At 41.5% G+C, this 20917-nt stretch overlaps 1 protein-coding gene across 1 annotated transcript in view; it reads left to right on the top strand.

Annotated features, from left to right (window-relative positions):
• Window positions 1-18020, top strand: part of JAKMIP2 (janus kinase and microtubule interacting protein 2) — a 158009-nt gene extending 139989 nt beyond the window's left edge. Inside the window, exons 20-21 of the mRNA XM_028119073.2 lie at window positions 3881-3946; window positions 17576-18020. Of these exons, the coding sequence (XP_027974874.1) occupies window positions 3881-3946; window positions 17576-17596 (87 nt within the window). The 3' untranslated portion in view covers window positions 17597-18020. The remainder of the gene's footprint in view (window positions 1-3880; window positions 3947-17575) is intronic.
• Window positions 18021-20917: the final 2897 nt, after the last annotated feature.

The raw sequence follows: 20917 nt of genomic DNA, 5'->3' as shown, positions 1-20917 counted from the left end.
ACTCAGGCTGGAAACCCTGGAGGCTTCTTGGTCTTTTATCTCCAGTAGTTAATACAGCACTACATCCATCTAGCATTTCCCCTGAAGTGTTTTTGAAGCTGTTGCATTTTTTCCACACTTGTAATCTCAGGCATATACAGGACCTCTCAATACTGCAGCAAGCCCAGCTTCTGCCAAATGTCCTCTGCTGTAACCCGGCTCCATCCTCTAATGCGTTTGTTCCGTCAGATGTTTAAATGCACCTCCTAGACTTTGAACACCGTGCCAGACATAGAGAATTCACATAGACCCTGCCTTTACAAAGCTTAGGACCTACTGATGGAGTCACAGCAGACTAATTCAAAGAAAAGTAACTCTAACTGCTATCTTTTGACAAGGGGTATAAAAAATCATAAGCAGTGTGCCTTGGGGACCCAGTTGTGGGGAAGACTTCCAGCTCTCCTCTCCTTAGTTCATCGTGCGAATCACTGCAATTTCCTTCACCTTTTCCGATGGTACATTCATCCTCAGAAGCCTCCATGATCCCAATTTCCAGTTGAGTCTGGTCCTATGCAGGTCTCTCCAGGTTCTTCATTAGCTGGCTTACCCCTTCCCTGGAAAGCTGACCTGAGACCGTCTGCAGAGCATACCTTCCTCTCTACTCGTGCAGACCTCTTCCTGGTACCACTTGGGCCATGACTCCCACCTCCAAGCCTTTGTTTGCCTGATCACTCACCCTAAAATGCCCTTCCATGTCTGCTTCATTTATCCAAATGTTCTCATTTTTTCCAGTCCCAGTTTAAGATCTATTTCCCATAGGATGTTCTCCCTGATAATAACGGACTACAGACTATTGAAAAAAAAATCTATACTGCGTACCCTGTTACACACTCTTTCACACCCATATTGAGGGCCTGCTTGTGCCAGAGACTAGGAATGTGATGGTGGACGAAGACGTAAAGGTCACTGTTCTCACCTATCCTACAGATGAAAGGGGTCAAAGTGACAACACAAAAAACAATGACCAAGGCAATGTAGAGAGTGTCCATGAGTGCTGTGAAGAAAAGTATACAATGTGTGTGTGAATTTGGGAAGAGAGGATTCACCACTTTAGAGTGGCTAGGCAGACCAGGCCTCTCCGAAGATGTCCAAAATCCCAGGGACCAGCCACACAAAGATCTTGGCAAAGTGTCCCCGAAGATAGGGACAACAGAGTCTAAGTCTCTACTGTGGGAACATTTGGAATATTCAAGAAACAAGAGAGAAGGCCATAAAAATGAAGCAGAGAGAGCCAAGAGGAAGTGGACATGAGGTGAGGTTGGAGCGGTAAGACAAGGCTAGATCAGGTTGGACCGTGAAGGAGTTGCGCTTAATATTCTGAGTGCAGCTTAGCTGCATCTTCCTTATTCTTACCCCCCCTCCTCTCCCCCTTAAACTCAGGGACTGCCCTGGTGATTTCATGTGTTGGGAGTGCACCCTGCTGTAGACAGATGTAGTAAATTAGAAACAGGGAGGGCTGGCTGTAAGCTGTCACACCAGTCCTGATGCCAACAACAGTGACTTGGTGGACTTGCTAGCAGTACAGATAAGCCAGGCAGAAAAGGGATCGGATTTGGATCTGACAAGGATCCCCCTTAGATTGGATGGCAAGCAGATGGGAAGGAAAAAGAAATGGAACATGCGGCACACATTAGCTGAAGTAACTCATAATCAACACGTAGAGGCAGCTTCTTTGTACTCAACACTGCCCTAGTTACTAGAGATTGGTGATGAAGTTAAACATGGTTTTGCCATCGTTTACCTTTTCTACTTGAGCTGGGTTTCCCTGTGTTTCAAACTTTGTCTCCCCATCTGATCGGAATGGTTCTTTGAGATCAAGAACTCACTGGTGTCTGGACCCTCCATTACATCCAGCAAAGTCCTGTCCTCTGTAGGGAGTTGCCCAACAAGCACACGCTTGATGGCTGAAGAGACCCTGCAGTAATCTTACAGGTCCATGACTTCATTGATATAATACTTGCCTCCACATCCAGTAGACATATCAAGGAATTATGTGCACACTCAAGGTGGAAATGTCTAGCAAATGTATTCTTTTATTGTGTAGCTTTGGCGCCTGGAAATATACACAAGCACACACATCACTCCCATGTACCCACACCATTAGCTTCCAGGCCCATTCTTCCACCCAGCATTCATTGTCCTCTAATTTCAAGGTCAGCCTCGATCGTCTCTCTGACCAAAACTCCTCATCCTCTCCTGCACACACATCTACCCCTTCCCTTTAAAGCAGACTCCTCAGTCTCTTCACTCCCTGCATTTGGTCCGATAATTGTGGTAGGGGGCTGTCCTGTGTATCATCCTGGGCTCTGCCCATTAGATGATAGTTGCAACCCCCGTCCCAGATGTGATTACTGACCATCACTGTCAGATGTGATTCAAAAATGTCCAGACAGGGGCGCCTGGGTGGCTCAGTCGTTAAGCGTCTGCCTTCGGCTCAGGTCATGATCCCAGGGTCCTGGGATCGAGCCCCACATCGGGCTCCCTGCTCGGCGGGAAGCCTGCTTCTCCCTCTCCCACTCCCCCTTCTTGTGTTCCTGCTCTCACTGTCTCTCTCTGTCAAATAAATAAATAAAATCTTTAAAAAAAAAAAAATGTCCAGACAATCAGACAGTGATGATGGTTGCACCACCTTGTGAAATTTTAAAACCACTGAATTGTATACTTCAGATTAAATTAACTAACTTGAAAAGATGTTCAGACATTGCCAAATGTCCCCTGAGGGGCAGAGTCATCCTCAGCTGAGAACCACTGTTTCAGAGAAAAGGGAGATAGGATTTTCAAGTTCAAGTATTCTTTGTTCTAGCTTTCCCTTTTTCTCCCCACATTGCATTATAAAAACCTCTCTTTCTATATTATCACCCCATTTAGCTTCCTCTATTTTCTTCTCAACTCCAATTCCCCACTTTCTGATTATTCCCAAAAGAGGTGTTAAAATAACAAGCCTACACTCTATACCCATGTGCCGTGAACCTAAAAGGCCTTTAGATTGCCACATCGAAACTGGAGGACTATTTTTCACTTGCAAATGATTGTCTATGTAATGTTGGTTTTAAATCTGTGCTATTTAAATTGCTGGAATTTTGTTATATAGTTGACAGGTAAGTTCAGAGACAGTTCCGGAACTAACATTTTTGTCTTTAGGCTTACTTGTGCTATTTTTGCTATCTTTAGTTTTCCTCTAATTTAATCACTTCCCTCCTTGGAATGTTTGGTGAAGTGTAATCTCTTTTTGGTTTTATGAGAACTGGCAAATCCTGTTTTGTTATGAAATTCCACCCCGAAGCAGAGTTGAAATAAGATTGAAAGAAAGGGTAGCAAAAAACAACGGGATTGTTTACATTTGTGTGTGTCACCTTCAGCCATTTTTTACTATGGTAATAAACAACCAAAAATCCCAATCCAAATGGCTACGACAAAGTTGGTTTCTTGCTCACTAGTTCTGGAACATACTGCTGTCTCTACGAGGAAGTGGCATTCCCACTTCTCACTCCTACTCATTCCACTGGTCAAACAGGTCTCATGGCCAAGCCCAAGGGCAGTGGGGTGAGACCTACCCATAGCTCACAGGGATAGAGTCTGGGGGGATGGGCGCAATAGACAAGGGCAGCAGATTTTAAAATATATGTATAATTAGCGCTGTGCTTTTGCACCGCAAGTGTGGGTGATGCCTGAAACATCCAAATAATCTCCCGGATATGGAAAAACGTATTTGTGGTATTTCCAGCTGCAAGTACTAATGTTAGCGTTTTCATGGCAAGTTCTGTGTTTTAGGCTGGTGAACAGTCTTCTTGTTAACTTAATGCCCACTAATTCTTTGGGGTTTTTTTTTTTCTTTCTTCAGAGAATTCGTGACTTAGAAGATAAAACAGACATCCAGAAACGACAGATAAAGGATTTAGAAGAAAAGGTACGTGTTCAATTCAATATGAATTTCAGTCTTTAAGTTTTAGATCAGAAAATAATAGGAGTTTCACTCACTGCGTTTCATTTCTTCTCAGTTACACTGCGTATCGTGCACAGGCAGGTGTAGTGACAGTCAACATGACCTTCACCACCAGGCAGGCACCCGCATTCCAGCAAAGGTTCTGCCTTCAGCAACCTCGCCTGGACATGTTTGCCTTTTGTGTTGCTTTCTGTTCTTTTCTACGTGTGTTTTCTTTCCTCAGTTTCCCCTTTCTTACCTTCGCTTCCTTTCTAAAAGTTTCTTTTGAGTTTTGTGACTCTACTTTGCTCTTTCTTTTAAAAATCTTTTTGGTACCTTTTTGAAAAAGAAATCATTCTTGTTGTTCTTCACAAAAAGCCCTTTTTTCCTTGAGCTGCAGTGTCCCTTCAACAGTAAGTCCAGAAACTTTGGTTGACACATGGTAATTATGCCCTCATGTCACTTCCCCCAGTGACAGGAGAGAGTCTTCCAAGTCAAGCAATACTTTCGGGGGTAAAGCATAGTAGTTCTCAAAGAGGGCGGCGTTTGGGAATGTGCATGGCAGGAGAAGGGAGAGGGTTCACACAGGGGTGCCAAACAAGCTGCAGTGAGGCAAACAGTCTCACGCAACAAAGAATTCTCCCACCCGTGATGCCCGGAGCACCAGTGCTAGGAACACAGCAAGGATGGCAGGAGGCTTTCTCTAGAGTTCCAGTCTGAATTCCTGTGCTGCAAAAGAATATAGCTATTTTCTAGCATCTCCCATAGGTACTCAAGAAGAAAACAGCAAACCATCTGCCGTTTCTGAGACATGGTTAGGATTTTATTCATCCCAGTTGCTTCTTAGTTCTCCCTAAGTGTGAGATCACAGGGAGTCGGTAGGGGCCAGTAGCCGGACCATCAGCTGGGTCTTTCCATATCTATTTGACCTTGGTATGTGACTTAGACTTGTGTCTAAGCCTTACCGATAAAATAGGGATGATAAAACTTGCCCTCACCTCCTCTCATGGGTTCCATGAAGAGCCAATGTAGTCACTTATGTGAAAGTGACAAAACTCTGAGAGTGTTCGATTAAAAAGTGTACTTTTTAAAATTTCCAAACAAAGTACACATCCTCTTCAAAATATTAAATTTGAACAGTTCTCATTTCCGAAGTGTGCTATTTAGCGCTATGGGACTGAATGAGGCAAAGGTAAAGTGCCACGGACTGAGTCTGACTTCCCAGGGTTTGGCAGGATTGTTCCCAGCCTCCCTGCTTGTCGAAGCACATGCCTGATATCTTCCATTTTCCACATTTTTGAATGGCTAACTCTTGGTTCTAGTCATTTTCTGTAGTGACTGAAGGAGGAAGTCAGAATTAAAACCAGAAACTTTAGTTTGGTTCAGTCCCCATTCATCTAAGGAAAAACAAACCGAAAAGGGGGTGGATTTTTTAAATTATCTATTAATGTCACTCCCTTAGGCATTTTCTTAATAAACCTCATGTAAATTTTAGGAGGGGGGAGATTAAGACTATGTTCCTTGTCAGAATTTCCTGAATTTGTCATGTCACAGATCTGAACTTCTTAAACATTTATGATAATGGGGTAATGTACATAATGGCAAACAAGGATTCTTCAGCTTTCAAAGCAGCATATTCAACATATAATAGTAAATTAAGCCGCTTCAAAACAACCCGGTTGGTTTCTGACTGGAGATTTGAATGAGAGATGAGGTTTGTGACACACCTTCTATTCCCTTGACCTTGATTCTCATACGCAAGCCTAGAAAAAATGCTAAAGATCTCTTATGTCAGAAATACTCCTCTTTCTTTTCCAAGGGGTACTTGAACACCTACTGAGGGGACCTGAGATAGCCCTTCTTTGTTCCTAACCCCCACGCACACAGTGTACATCACGTGATAACCACAGACAGAACTGCCTCAGCTTTGCAGCTGTACCTCATCCCGAGCACTCCTATGATCATTGGCTTCATTGACTCCCATGCAGAGTTACTCTGTGAGTCGGGCACGGCAGATACTGGGATCCGCTTTTATGCACATAATAAAACAACAGTCCAGAGAGATTAAACAACTTGCCCAGGACCATATAACCAGTCCGTGCAAATCAAGCCCAGAGGTCAGGGTGTCTGACTCTAGGTGCTACACTTGGCCCACCACACTGCCTGGACAAAGAATCTCATTGCCAATGAGGTGATGGGCGTCTCCCGATGCCCCGAGAGGTAGCGCTGGTAGCTGACCTCCTCAGAGGAGTAGCGGAAGCCTCCCATTCCCTCCATCTTCTCCGGCTACGGGCATCATTTTACCACTCTCCATCTTCAAGGAGTGGAAAAAAAAAAGGACAGAGTTTCTGCTTTCCAGACTAATAGAACAGTCACCAATACATGGCTCCTGGCACCATGTTTAGAACCTGACCGTACAAATTTGCTACAGTGAAGCAAGAGTCCTATAAACAATGGCATTACAGGACACATGCAGATAATGTGCTCAACATGGGAATACCGTAGACAACCCTTACTCAAAGATGTCATGGCCAACAGAATGCTCCCGCAAGTGTGATAATAAAGTTAAAGACGGACTCTGTAAGAGTCAATCACCAAGGAAATTGATATTTGGGGAAAAAAAAAAAGATCTGACTTGTGACCTTTAATAATTAGTAGGCAGTTGGTTATATACCATTGCTACATAAGCATGTCTGTCCCCCCAGGTATCTGCGTCTTGTTGAAGTTTCTCAGAGAAGAGAGACAAATCAGTCTCTGTTTAACTTGTATGAGTCAAAAAGGAGAGAACTCTCTGAGAAGCATGGAGATTTGAACAGCATCATGCATTCATTTTCCAAACTGTCTTCTGATGTGAAAGCACGTTTTATACTATAGATCCTCACTCATCCAGGGCAGACCCAGGTTATGCCTGCTACCCTGATGTAATTACTAATAGTGCCCCCATTTCTACTTCAGAAGTATCCCACGGTAGATGATTTATCGTCTGTTTACCTTACATATTAATATTCTTCCTGCTCTGCCTTACTCCTAAAACCTGTCACATTAACCAAACAGTGATGATAGCCTTACGTGATTAAGTGTATGCTCTGATCATATTTTTGTATTTTTGGTAGGCCCTGCCACACATTAAAAAGGAGACAATAATATGGGCTGAAGTAGGACTTGGGAGGGCTAACCTCCAGGCTTTATTATGCCATAAGATTGCAGGCAATTAGACTATTGACTAACTGTTCAGTGCTTATTTTTTTCATTTATAAAGTTACAGGCTTAAATCCATTATCTATTAGACCCCCTCAGAATTCCAAAATGTCTGAGCTGATGTTAGTTGACACCGGTTTTTCATCGCCATTACTTTGCCAATAGTTAAGTAAAATATACAGTTTTTTTTAAGCAGAAGGTACTTGGTGTGTATGTGACAAGTGGTCAGACTTGAGCAAAGTGGAAAAGCTTGAGGTTTTGTACGACATGAATGACAGTACAGAAATTCAGATTTACATAATCTTCTTCTTTTTCTTCTGCAGTTTCTGTTTCTATTCTTGTTCTTCTCTCTTGCCTTTATTCTATGGCCTTGATGTCAAGGTGCCTCTTAAAGGTAAGATTTCATTTAATTCTCAAAATGTGGTTCTAAGAGGTATGTGATGAGCAGGATGCTGCATAGTTACTATGCCCATGTTTGTTTGTTTGTTTGTTAAAAAAACAAATCCACGTAGTTTGGTTAGCTTAAATGCCATAAAATGAGGAAAAAGTCGCTTGAAACTCATGTAACATTGTGTGTTGACTGTGCTTCAGTTAAAAAAATTAAAACAAAGTGAGAAGCAGATCCAAGCCACTTGGGTGGTTATTAAAGAAATAAAGGAACCATCAAGTATTGTGGAAATTGACAATTTTGTTCTAGTTAAACAGTATTGCTTTGGGAGGTCATGATGTCTGTGGAGCTCAGTGTTCTCACCAGTCTTTCATTATGCGGAAGGAGTTGCTTCCCTACCTGCAAAACGAAGAAATCTGAGTATATGTTTAGTATCTCTTCCAGCTTGAAAATTCTGATTCTTTAAGTCTAACAAGCTGAAAATGACTGATTACTCTTAACCCTTTCTCCCCATCTGACCTCAACAGAACTCAGGGAAGGAGGCTATGAAGTGAAATTGGATCTTCTTTTCAAAGAAGATCATTTTCAATGTTAATTTAGAAAAATAAGAGTTTTTTTTTTAAAGATTTTATTTATTTATTTGACAGAGAGAGAGAGAGAGAGGGAACACAAGCAGGGGGAGTGGGGGAGGGAGAAGCAGGTTTCCCGCCGAGCAGGGAGCCCGATGTGGGGCTCGATCCCAGGACCCTGGGACCATGACCTGAGCCAAAGGCAGACGCTTAACGACTGAGCCCCCCAGGCGTCCGAAAAATAAGAGTTTTATTATGACTAAATTATCAAGTCCATGTCTCACGAATACATGTATAAATCATCTTAGGCCCTGATTCCCAGTGTTATGAAAAATACAGATTCCAAGTCCTTACCTCGGACTTAATGGATCAGGTTATTGGAGGTAGAGGTGAGAAGGAGGGTAGGAGAGGTGGAGAGCAAGGAATACTCCATGTCTTTAGCAAGCATACCAGGTAATTCTGATGTCTGCCCAGGTACAGAAACCACAGCTCATATTATCAGTATTTAAAAATGAGGAAGGGCCAGGTGGTCTTCTAAATCCATGTATCATGGTCTGTGACAACTTTGGTTTTCCTATTGTATTACACAAGGATCTTTCCTGGACCTCATGTTCTTCAACATTTTCTATAGCAAGTTGAAAAATAGAGAAGAGACACTTTCTCTCTCCACGGGTATCAACTCTGTTACCTAGTTGTGGAACCGACAAGCAAAAGTGTTTTAGCATAGGGGCGCCTGGGTGGCTCAGTTGTCAAGCGTCTGCCTTCAGCGCAGGTCATGATCCCGGGGTCCTGGGATCGAGCCCCGCATCGGGCTCCCTGCTCGGCGGGAAGCCTGCTTCTCCCTCTCCCACTCCCCCTGCTTGTGTTCCCTCTCTCGCTGTGTCTCTCTCTGTCAAATAAATAAATAAAATCTTTTAAAAAAAAAAAAAAAAGTGTTTTAGCATGACCTGATACAAGGAAGGAGTTAAGCAGATACGCCCAGGAAGTTTATGTCCTCATATAACCAACCCTCTGGCCTTATTCTGTCTTCCAAAAGAGTTTCCGTTCCGACTATGGCCATCCTTTGTCTGGCCATCAGGATGGTAGGCTTGCAGAACCTAAGGAAGAGGACTGAGACTCTTAAATTGAATAAGAATAGGGGCGCTTGGGTGACTCAGTCAGTTAAGAGTCCGACTCTTGATTTTGGCTCAGGTCATGATCTCAGGGTCATGAGATCGAGCCCCACATGGAAGCTGCTTAAGATTCTTTCTCCTCACTCCCTCTCCCTCTGCCCCTCCCCCTTCCTGCTTGCTCGCGCTTTCTCTAAAAAAAAAAAAAAAAATTTGAATGAGAATATATAAGGCAAAATGGGTAAGATTTTCTAGGAGAGGGTAGGAATGGCTAGAGTGTCAGAAAATGAATAGCCCTCCCCAACCAAGAATAATAAATAAACAAGACAAAGTTTAGTGAGACCCAAGTACTATGTGGTAGTTGAGGGAAGAATAAAAACTCATAAATACCAGTTAGAAAAGGAGTAAGTTTGAACATTCACATCAATATGGCTAACACTTACATGCCAGGGGCTAGTCTAAGCAATAGATATAATAACCCTCACAACAACCCCTGTAAAGTCGGTGCTGCTTTTTTTTTTTTTTTTTTTTAGATTTTATTTATTCATTTAAGAGAGAGAGCACAATGAGCAGGGAGCCCGATGCAGGGCTCGATCCCAAGACCCTGAGATCATGACCTGAGCCGAAGGCAGGCACTTAACCAACTGAGCCACCCTGGCACCTACCAGATCAAGTCGGTGCTGCGTTTATTCCTTTCTTCATAGCTGGAGACACACCAACACAGGACTTTCCCGAGGCTATAGAGCTACAGTTGGCAGGACTGGCATTTGTATGCAGACAGCCCCGCTCTAGAGGATTTTAGCCACTTATGAACCACCACACTGCCGCACAAAGGAGAGAGGGCATTTCTTCTCACATTGCAAGCACCGTTTGTGTTCATGTATATCCGCAGTCAGGGATGTCTTCTGTAATGTGGGTACTACTGCTTGGCTAGTAGGTTTTGGAATTACAGTGTGCTCATCTCTATACCTTTTTCCATTTTTTGTGACTCTCTGAGGGTTGTACAGGATTTAATTTGCTTTTCTTCCAGAGTAGCACATAACTGACACTTAGTAATTGTCTGTTGAATGAAAAGTCATGATTATAACTAATAATAATATAGCGAATTAATGTGACAGTGAATCTGGGGAGTTTAAAATATGTATAGGAAAATGGCTGAGTGGTTTAGAGTTACAGCTTTGATTTTAGATAGTAACTGTTGAGTTTGGATCCTGCCATTTACAAGCTATGTCATGGTAACTTTAATCCACCTGAGACGAGGTTTCCTATTCTGTAAAATGGTTATATTACCTACAACATGGTACTGAGAGACTAAATGAGATTAAATATATAAAGGGCTTTTATCACATTGCTTGGAACATAGTTCACAATCAGCAGATCTTAGCTGTTATTATTAAAAAATTTAGCTATCACATTTACTGAATCTGTCAGTTTATAAGTTTGAAATTATAACTTGTAGGGGCACCTGGGTGGCTGAGTCAGTTAAGCTTGGTTTTGGCTCAGGTCATGATCTCACGGTTCTGTGATCGAGACCCACATCAGGCTCTACACTCAGTGGGGAGTATGCTTCTCTGCCTCTCTCTAGCCCTCTGCATCTGCTTTAGGCTCTGGTCATGATCCTGGGGTCCTGAGATCAAGCCCCACGTCAGGCTCCCTGCTCAGCGGGGAGTCTGCTTCCCCCTCCCCCTCTACTCCTCCTCCCTACTCCTCACTCTCTCTCTCTCTCAAATAAATACATACATACATACATACATAAATAAAATCTTTAAAAAAAAAACAAAGAAGTCTTTTAAAAAAAAGAAATTATAACCTCTAGCATTACCAAGTGGTTTACCACCTAAACCAGAACAAGTAATTGCCTTTTTGTCTCCTCTTTTCAGGGAGTAATCTAAATTTAAATAAGACATGACTGGAAATTGACCAATGACACTTTTATGTCCAAAGCAGATGAGGGAGAGATAGGAAGAAGTAAGGGAGAAAAATGTTTGGCTCATTGGCAGGTAGTAAAGGCATACTGCCCATAACCATAAAAATATTTTTCCTACTAAGTTAAGGATTTATATTCTGCTCTTAAACCCAAGACTCACTTAAATTATATGTAAAGATACCCTCCTTAAAGTGGAGCCACGTGCGCTTTTTTCTCCTTTAGCAATTATAATTACCTAAGTCATTTTGTCAGTGACCTAGAAGCTACGGAAGGTTCCCAAGAAGGCACCTTCCTGTTTAAGTGGTTGCTAAGTAATGCAGTTCCACGGATTCTATCGGGACTTGTTATCTTAAGCAGGGGAACAACACATAGTTTCAGGAGATACCATCTGCCCATGCATTCTGTAGATTTATACTAAATAAATAGTGCACCACAAACTCTTCCATGTTAGTTATGCAGGGAAACAAAGGAAAGAAGACAATGAGAAGGGTACAGAAATAGCTATCACCTGGTTATTGTTACATCCAGTTATAAGGACCCATTGAAAATCCTCTTCTTCTGAAGAGGGAGGGACATGTTAATGAAGAACACATCGGAACCAGCTCTGTTCATTATGAAGTTTGGAACAGACAGAGAACAGGTGATCATGATTTTTCATCTACATACTGTTGTTCATTTTTAATGATCCCCATGTCAACCATGAACCCTTGAACTTGAGAGTTCAGTATTTTCACTTCCTGTCTAGTAACATAAAACATGGTTAAAAGGCACATAATACCGTATTGTTGTTCTGATAAAAAAAACTTAAAAAATATATACTGTATTATAAAAACAGCCATGGGGTGCCTGGGTGGCTCAGTCAGTTAAGTGTCTGCCTTTGGCTGGGGTTGTGATCTCTGGGTCCTGGGATCGAGCCCCACATCAGGCTCTCTGCTCCGTAGGGAGTCTGCTTTTCTTTCTCTCTCTCTCACTCTGCTCCTCCACACTGCTCATTCTCTCTCTCTCTCAAATAAATAAATAAAATCTTAAAAAAAAAACAGCTACAGTTGGTTAGTTACAAAATCTCCATTAAAATATGCAAATGTTTATTTCTTATTACATTTATATTTTTTCAATCCCTCCTGCCAAGGCCTGTTGGGTGGCCTGTGGAAAACAAATGGCAATATGACTCTACTATATTTATTGTTTAAAATGAAGACTTTTGTTCCTTATTCTTTTATATTGGTAAGAGAAATAGATAAGATGAATCATTATATGCCAGTTAATCAGTCTTTCTTTCCTTTTTTTTTAAAGATTTTATTTATTTATTTGAGAGAGAGAGAGAGAATACAAGCAGGGGGAAGGGCAGAGAGAGAGGGAGAAGCAGACTTCTCACTGAGCATGGAGCCCCAGTGTGGGGCTCAATCCCAGGACCCCAGGATCATGATCTGACCCCAAGGCAGATGCTTAACTGAGCCACCCAGGTGCCCCTAATCAGTCTTTATTTTTAACCAGTCTTTTTTTTTCTCCAGCTTTTTTCCTTTAAATTTTTTATTGTTATGTTAATCACCATACATCGTTAGTTTTTGATGTAGTGTTCCATGATTCATTGTTTGTGCATAACACCCAGTGCTCCACGCAGAACGTGGCCTCTTTTTTTTTTTTTTAAGATTTTATTTATTCAATTGACAGAGAGACAGAGAGAGAGGGAACCCAAGCAGGGGGAGTGGGAGAGGGAGAAGCAGGCTTCCCACCGAGCAGGGAGCCCGATGCGGGGCTCGATCCCAGGACCCTGGGATCATGACCTGAGCCGAAGGCAGTCGCTTAACCGACTGAGCCACCCAGGCACCCCGAACGTGCCCTCTTTAATACCCATCACCAGGCCAACCCATCCCCCCACCCCCCTCCCCTCTAGAACCCTCAGTTTGTTTTTCAGAGTCCATCGTCTCTCATGGTCCGTCTCCCCCTCCGATTTACTCCCCTTCATTCTTCCCCTCCCGCTATCTTCTTCTTCTTTTTTTTTTTTTCTTAACATATATTGCATTATTTGTTTCAGAGGTACAGATCTGTGCTTCAACAGTCTTGCACAATTCACAGCGCTCACCATAGCACATACCCTCCCCAATGTCTATTAATCAGTCTTTCTTTATGTAGATACATTTATTAGTCTTCGTCTAGTCATATTGAGATTGTTTCCCTCTATCTTTGTATCTTCAAGGTCTACAACAGTGCCTATATTATATATACTAGGTGCTGAATACATTTTAAGTTGACAGATGGACTGAAGGGTAGACAAATGAGTAAATGGTTGGGTAAATGACTGAAAAAGCAGATTTGTGACATGTTAGATCAGAGCCCTGGATAGCATGGGACTGTAATACCAAGATGGCTATTTTCATTTGTTCTTTATGTGTCATTGGGAAATAACTTTAAGAATGAGTGAACAAAGGAAAGAATACATGAACAAATACATTCTCCCCCAACTCCTTGGTAGTATTGTCCTACTCATCTGGCTCAGTGCTTCTCCTCTAGACACTCATAATTGACTCTTCACACAGCAGCTGAGTGAGTTTTAGGAAACACAAATCTAACCATGCCCCCTGCCTGGGAAAGCATCATCATTAGAGTGAAATCCCATTCCCTTAATTTGGCCAAACAGAGCCCTGTGTGGTCTAACTGCAGACAATCTCTTGGACTTTCTCTTGCTCTAGAAGCTCCTTTGATGAGCCTTAGTCCCTTCTGCCTACCGCAGGGGTTTGCCCACGCAGTCCTTGTGCACACGGTGCTTTTAGCCCTACTTTATCTAGCAAACACCTACGCACGCATCCTTCAGATCCCAGCTCATGTATGACTCCCACAGGCAAGTCTTCCTTGATTTCACTCCCGGCCAAATTTTACATGCATTTGGGTTGTTTTGGTTGTTGTTTTTGTTAATTAATGCCTGTATTCCTCATTGTGTATAGGTTCACAAGGGTCAGGACTGTACATGTTTTCTTCATCCTGTAACCCAAATACCCAGATAGTGCCAAGCTTGTATTTGACAATCCATAAATACTTCTTAATGATAGTTATGATATTATGGTAAAGAAGAGAAAGAAGACATCTGTTTTGTGGTTGAACAATTGCATTTCGTATCTATTATTTTATTTAATAGTTAGAGAGATCCTACAAAATAGATACTATTATACCTCCATAAATATTAATATCAATATAAAAAAACTAGCAAGTAATAGCATCTACTATTTTTCTAGGGATTAAGTGACATTGTATAAGTAAAGCAACGAGTATAGTACCTGGCATGTAGAAAGACTCATTAAAAGCCAAGTTCCTAGGACATACTAAACATTCTGTCTTGGATCATGCATTTTATGAGCTGTGCTGCTATCTACTTTGACCACATTTCCCACACAACCATCCAACTAGTTAATATCCATTTGTCCTACCCATTTCAGTGTAAAATCAGGGACTCAGGGAAGCCTCCTCTGACCCTCTGACTTCAGTTATGTTTCATTCACTATTATCTGTCTTTCCCACTAGGATTCTCCTAGGCCGACTGCCTAACAGGGTCGGTTTCCTCATCGGTAGGATGGAGGTAATAATAGGAGCTACACTTTATTGAATATTTTACTATATGATAAATTGCATATGAGGGTTGACGAAATGAAAGGTGTCAGGAAGGCCCCTAGGGGTCTGGATGGTACAGTTGGTTGGGTCATGGTACCCTTTACAGAGTTATTTATGCTAACTGGGGATTAGGAGGTAGCTACAGTTTGTGAATCAATATGCCTCTAAATATGTGGCCCATAAAGGATCTAAACTAACTTCTAGCAGTTAGAAAACCCTAAAGAGTAGTGAACATAAGTACTCTGTCCATTGAACCCAACTCATATTAGCTAAGTGTCATCTATGAACCGGGCAGTGTGGCAGGTACTTGGATACTAGAGTCACAAGTCAGAAGTGACATCACTGTGCTCATTCGCTTTCGGTCTGGTGACATGTAGTAAACTCAGAAATGGTAGCTGCAATCGCTATTTGACAGAGGAGGAAACTAAAGCTCAGTGACATTAAGCAACCCACTCATAGGAATCCCTGAGGTTCTGTCCTGTCCCAAGGGCCTTGTCAATCAAAGATGAATGTATATTCTCTACAGTTTTAGTTATAGTGTACTGACCTTTGATTCACTGAACATTGATCATCGATGGTGGCCCATTGGATGGGGCTTCAGTTATTCAGAATGCCCGTTTGAATAAATGTGGCTCTGCCCCAAGTTCCTTTACAGATACTCAATGTACAGAAATTTGATATTCTGGGAGACTGCCTATACATCCATTTGTTTTTGTTTTTTTTTAAACCAGTGTTGTTTTACTCAAATGATGGGCTTTATCTCAGTTGTGACAGGCAGAAATGATGCCTATGTGCTTTGAAACAGAATTTAAGATTTATCTCTGAAAATGTATAAATTGAAAGTTTGCAAGCAAAAGACTTCCTGTGTTTACTTATTTTATCCATACAAGCACACGTACACTGTATGTATTTATATGTCTATATATACACCCACACCTTAAAGTATCTTTTATATACATTAAGATAAATTCTCTTCTCTACCAGGGAATATGGGAGTATTACAGTTGTAACTAGTTGTTTGGGGCTCTCATCTCAGTGGGATGCTAACATGAACACAATCTGTTTTTCTCAAAACATGGCTTTCATTCAGGTTCTAATTTTCCTCTCTTCCTCTTTAATAAATCTTAAGCTGTTTCCCCAGTTTTTCAGTTCTTGAAAGTCTAGCTCAGTTTTAAAATTCAACCTCAGGTTCTGTCTAATCTCTTTTCTTCCCTACCCCAGGTGTAGGGCAGGTTCATGATCTGGCTCTAAGAGATCTCTCCCTCTTCGCTCTTCAAAGCTCAGTTCTCTTGGAGGGCAGGGAAGAGGTAGAGGGAAAAGGGTACATGCCTCTCAACTGCATTGACAGTGGTTGTGACTCTCTCCCTGGTGGCTGATGCTGTTTCTCTGGCTGTTACCAGTTCTTGATGTCCTTTCTATGAGAGCTGATGAAAGACCGGCCATTTGGGGGAACATATGTGTGAGTTCTTCAGAAGCTGTGCAGGGTGTGCCCACAGCAGTATTCCCTGACTGGCTGAGACCCGAGCTCTTCCACTGCGACTCTGGATCTCAGCATTGGTGCTCCCAGCCAGAGCATCTTGCTGGGAAGGAAGTTCCTGCCCCTGTCTCTGCCCCGCCATCCCTCTCTAGGTCTCTGCCCCGATAGACAGAGGAAGATCTGCAATAGGTGAGCATTGCTCTGTGTTTGAGCACTAGAATGTGAGTCCCATTTGTGCGGGTACCAACAGTCTCTCCCTCCTACATCCTACCCACTGTACTTCCCACCGGTCCTTCTCTGGGGCCCTATCACTCTTTCATTCACGTCTAATCTAGTCTCTAGGCACAAAGTGGCTCTGCAAATATGAATTCCAAATATTTCTGACTGGCGCTTATGGCAGGAATTCTTTTGAATCTTTCATTTGCCTCTGGTTGGTGGACTGGAAACTTTCCTGGGGTACTGATTGCATTGCCTCCCACCACTTCGGATCTTGATCACTATTTCTGGGGCACCAGTAAAGTCCTGCTACAGAATTAGTATTTTTGTTTTACAGGTGGAGAAATGAAGGCTTAGAGAATTGAAATAACTTGTCCTTGGACATACAGTGAGAAAATGGAAATCCCAGTTTTCTCCATCCATGTCATTCAGGCTCTAAAGGCCATGTCTTTGAGCAGCGCATGATAGCTCGTCCTTTGTGCCATCGCTGGCTTTTTGCGGGAAGAGGGTATTACATCCTTAACTTCTAACCAAGTGAAAACACAGACACAGAGACTTAAAGAGGAATAGGGCTAGGAGTCCTAACTGGTATAGTCCGGGGAAGTACCTTTTCAAGAACATCTCTGGAGCCAATTAAGAAACCTGTATGGCATAATTCGCAGGGCATCCCCAGGTCAGGACCTCAGGGTGGAGACCACCTGCCACTGGATACAAGTGTTGAGGAGGAAGTATGACATAAAAGTAAGTCACTGAAGGGCATAGACAGACCTGCTTTTAAAATAATCTTATATTTATATCTGAGGGTATGATTGTTCATTTGAGCTTCTAAGGTATTGTCTTGGAAGGCCCCAGAAGAAAAGGCCAGTGATAACTGCTAATACGTCAGGCTGCTTATTATGAAATAAGACCTGTTCATCACTTTTTGTGCCTATCTAACCCTTGAAATAGACCATTCTCTTTTCTCACTTAAAATTAATTACGCTTTGAGACTTCATTTATGTAACTTGGATTAGATCGTAGAGCCCAAAGAGGTGGTAAAGAATAATTTTTTTTCTTTAAAAAAAGTTTTTTCCTGTTTCAGCTAATGACAGAAATGATGATTTAAAATGTTTCTCTCTATTTTACAGAGTAACCGAAAACACGGATAAGACCCCAGAAAGGCAAATGCTTCTAGACCTTCAAAGATGGCAGAAATGTTTACAACAGTGAGAGGGAGATCAAAACTAAGAACTACCCTGTAGCCAGGACTACAGCTGTGTATTTTAAAGCCATTATTCAAGGTTTCTTACTTGACAGTTCCCACATGACCCTGTTGAAAATCTACAATATATGCTGCATTTAATGAAACATGTATATGTCAAACCAGAAGAAAAGAACTATAGACGTATATTGTGTAAAGAAAAAGTTCAGCAATGGAAACAGTTTCAGCAGATCAAGGAAAGATGTGTCTTGGGCATGGAACCAAAGTTACAAAGAAACATTCTCCCCCTGCTGTGCAGGGGGATCATTTTAACGTAACACCACACCCCATGGAAACAGGAGTCCTTGAAATAAACATTTTCAAAAATCAAAACAAACGAAAAAACAAGGGTGGGTGGGGAATGAAGCACGAGGAATACCCATGAGGAGCTATTTACAATAAAATGTTTCATTTGAAAAGTCTGGTTTCTTACTACAGGGATTTGCTTTTTGTCTTTATTGTTGTTTAAAACTCAGGAACAGAGATGTCTGCGATGTGAATGGGAAGGAAAGCAGCCTCCCGTTTGTTTTCCTGCAAGAGGTGGGGTTTGTGGGATGCATTCCACGGATGACAGAGGAGAAGCGGATCACAGTGACCCCCGAGGAAACCGGCAACAAGGCGGAGGACCTAGGCGAATGTAACATAAGAAATAAAAGCAGATGTGATGCTGCCTTGGCCTTCTGTCACGTCTGTCTTCCTCCATGAACAGACTGATCTCGGTCCTACTGAAAATTAAGAAGATGATGCTCTAAATCACAAGCTCCCTGACTTGGTTCTGTTTAGAATGCTAACATCTCTAGGGAACGTGGGCCCGAGAGCATCTCTGAATCCGTTTCCAAAATACTGGTTTTCAAATGGCTGCTTAAAATTGCCTGCAAATAAATATGTTATATGATTTGAATAAAAACACAATAGAGGTGAAAAGTAAACTTCTACCAACAGTTGAGTTTGCCACAGAGATGTGAATATTCAACACAATTATGATTTTTTAAAGTATCCTGATAGGCCCAGAGCATTCTGACCTCTTGTCGTTTAGACTGATAACATTTTTTCCCCCAGAAGAAAATGTGACATTTTGACAGCAAAAAAATAGCTCTACCTTTTTTATATAGAAGTAACATACATTACCAATAAGGTCGTTTTCTACCAGAGACGAGTAGAAGACTGGTACTTTTCCTAAGTTATGTAATACTGAGTCTTGGATTCAGCTCTGAGGGCCAATAAATGTTCCTGAAAAGCAAATTTTACACCTCATTTACTGTAGATAACAAAACAGCCTCAATTTTTCAAATTGTCAAGGTTTTATTTACAGGGCTAGATTTCCCATGCATAAAGAATGTGTGTAGGGAGCCAGAAACTCCTACAAAATGCTACGCAAATCCTTCCATACGTGAGTTCCGTATCTTATGGTTTGGTTTTTAGCCCTGGCATTTTCCAAGCCAGAGCAGGAACTGAAGAACAGGCAAGGAAACCTAGAATGCTGGGGTCTCACGTTTTGTCCTTCTCTTTACTGCTGACCCTTGTGTCTTTGGCCCAGTCACTTAACCTCTCTGTGCCTCAGTCTCCTCATCTGCAAAATGAGGTTAAATGCTTTTTCATAAAGGTTTTTTGTTTGTTTGCTTTTGCAACTCTGGAACAAGAGGTGCTTAAAGTAGCACAAAGTGCTTTGTAAAATGATGACTGCTATATTATTCAACTTTCTTGTATTGTCGAGAAAGAGTCCCCCATGTGATAAAATAGTGCTTCAGTTTGGTTAAATCTCAGCCCCGCAGCACTGAAGCTTTACCATCGAACTACCTGGGATATTGCTAGCAATAAGGGTTGGGAGATCCAGAGCCAGGATCTCTAATAACCTATAGTAAATATATCATCTCATGCTTTTGAACAAGACAGAAGAACGTCATTTCACTGATAAGCATCTCCTAGCTCTCCTTACTGCACATGCATGCCATGATATGAAACAACACTTATATTGTAGGAGAGCCAACTCTGAAATTAAGGTGTGGAGTCTATGCATAGTATCACATGATTAGTCTCATCACCCCTTTCATTTCGGGGAGATGGACAGTAATGGGTCCTACTGGAAATATACAAAATAATTATCCCACTGGATTCTTTATTCAACTGGGTCATTTCTTTACTCAGTATGAGGAACACATTCATTGTGCAGGCAATGTCAAAGAAGGCGCCACTGCAGTCTGTGACCCAACCCTTTCCAATCTCAAGAGTAGAGGGAAGAGGACCAATTATTCTTCCCTCTTTGACTTTTCTCTTCTGCTCTTTATTGGTCATTCCAGAGTCCATCTGAGCAAATTCATACTCCATCTGCTATAGCAAACCTGCTTTCCTTCTCTTCATCTTGCTTTTTCTACCAAGAAACTTGTATGCTAAATTTTATACCCAAACACTGATTTTGATTTAAATGACTAGAAACATTTGTAAAAACAGTGTGGTTTGATCATGTACCTTATCTGCTATAGATCTGATTGTATCACACACATACAAAATCACACAAGAGCAATACAGATAGGATGACCATCTAAGCCGCTTTAGATGTGTTTAGGGCGAATGCAAAAAGGAGGGATTCGTACTTTTTGTTCAACCTTCAGAACATGAGCAAAGTTCTCTAGATTTTAGGCTAAAAGTGTATATTTTTACCAAGTCTTACCCTGATCCTCAAAATTAACATACCATTGGATGAGGCTAAATATTTTTTGATAAGTACATCTCTATTATTCATTTCAACAATTATAAAAACATCAACAAAATTGTAAAGATATGTTTCACTCATGGATCCATAGAAATGAATCATTTTTAAATGAATGCTTCCCTTGCATATGATGTTCAGCAAGAGCAAAATGTGTCTCATGAGTAATGTAGAGGTTGAATGTGGCCCCACTTCTTACAGAGAGTACTGTGATCTTTAATTTGGTAAAAAGTTTTTACCATTCTGATCTTTAATTTCTGCATCTGAACTATCCGGACACATTTGGCCAATGAGTTAGTAGTGGTCAGAACAACATTCTTCAGGGTTCCTTTACTTAATTTTTTCTTATTGAAGTATTCACCTCTTGGAAAATAAATATAACTGATGATATTAAAGAACAGTTTGACATAAAAATGAAAGCCCCAATTTGGATAGTTATTCAGGACAGGAATTTTCATGAGGAAGGAAGAACAAAATCAAAAACTATACTTGGCTATCATACTAGAAAGCCTCTGTTACTAA

Source organism: Eumetopias jubatus, unplaced genomic scaffold, assembly GCF_037043125.1.
Source record: "Eumetopias jubatus isolate StellerSeaLion01/CBP00866 unplaced genomic scaffold, mEumJub1_p1.0 scaffold_5, whole genome shotgun sequence".
Classification (NCBI taxonomy): Eukaryota; Metazoa; Chordata; class Mammalia; order Carnivora; family Otariidae; genus Eumetopias; species Eumetopias jubatus.
This window is presented reverse-complemented; position numbering and strand designations above follow the sequence as displayed.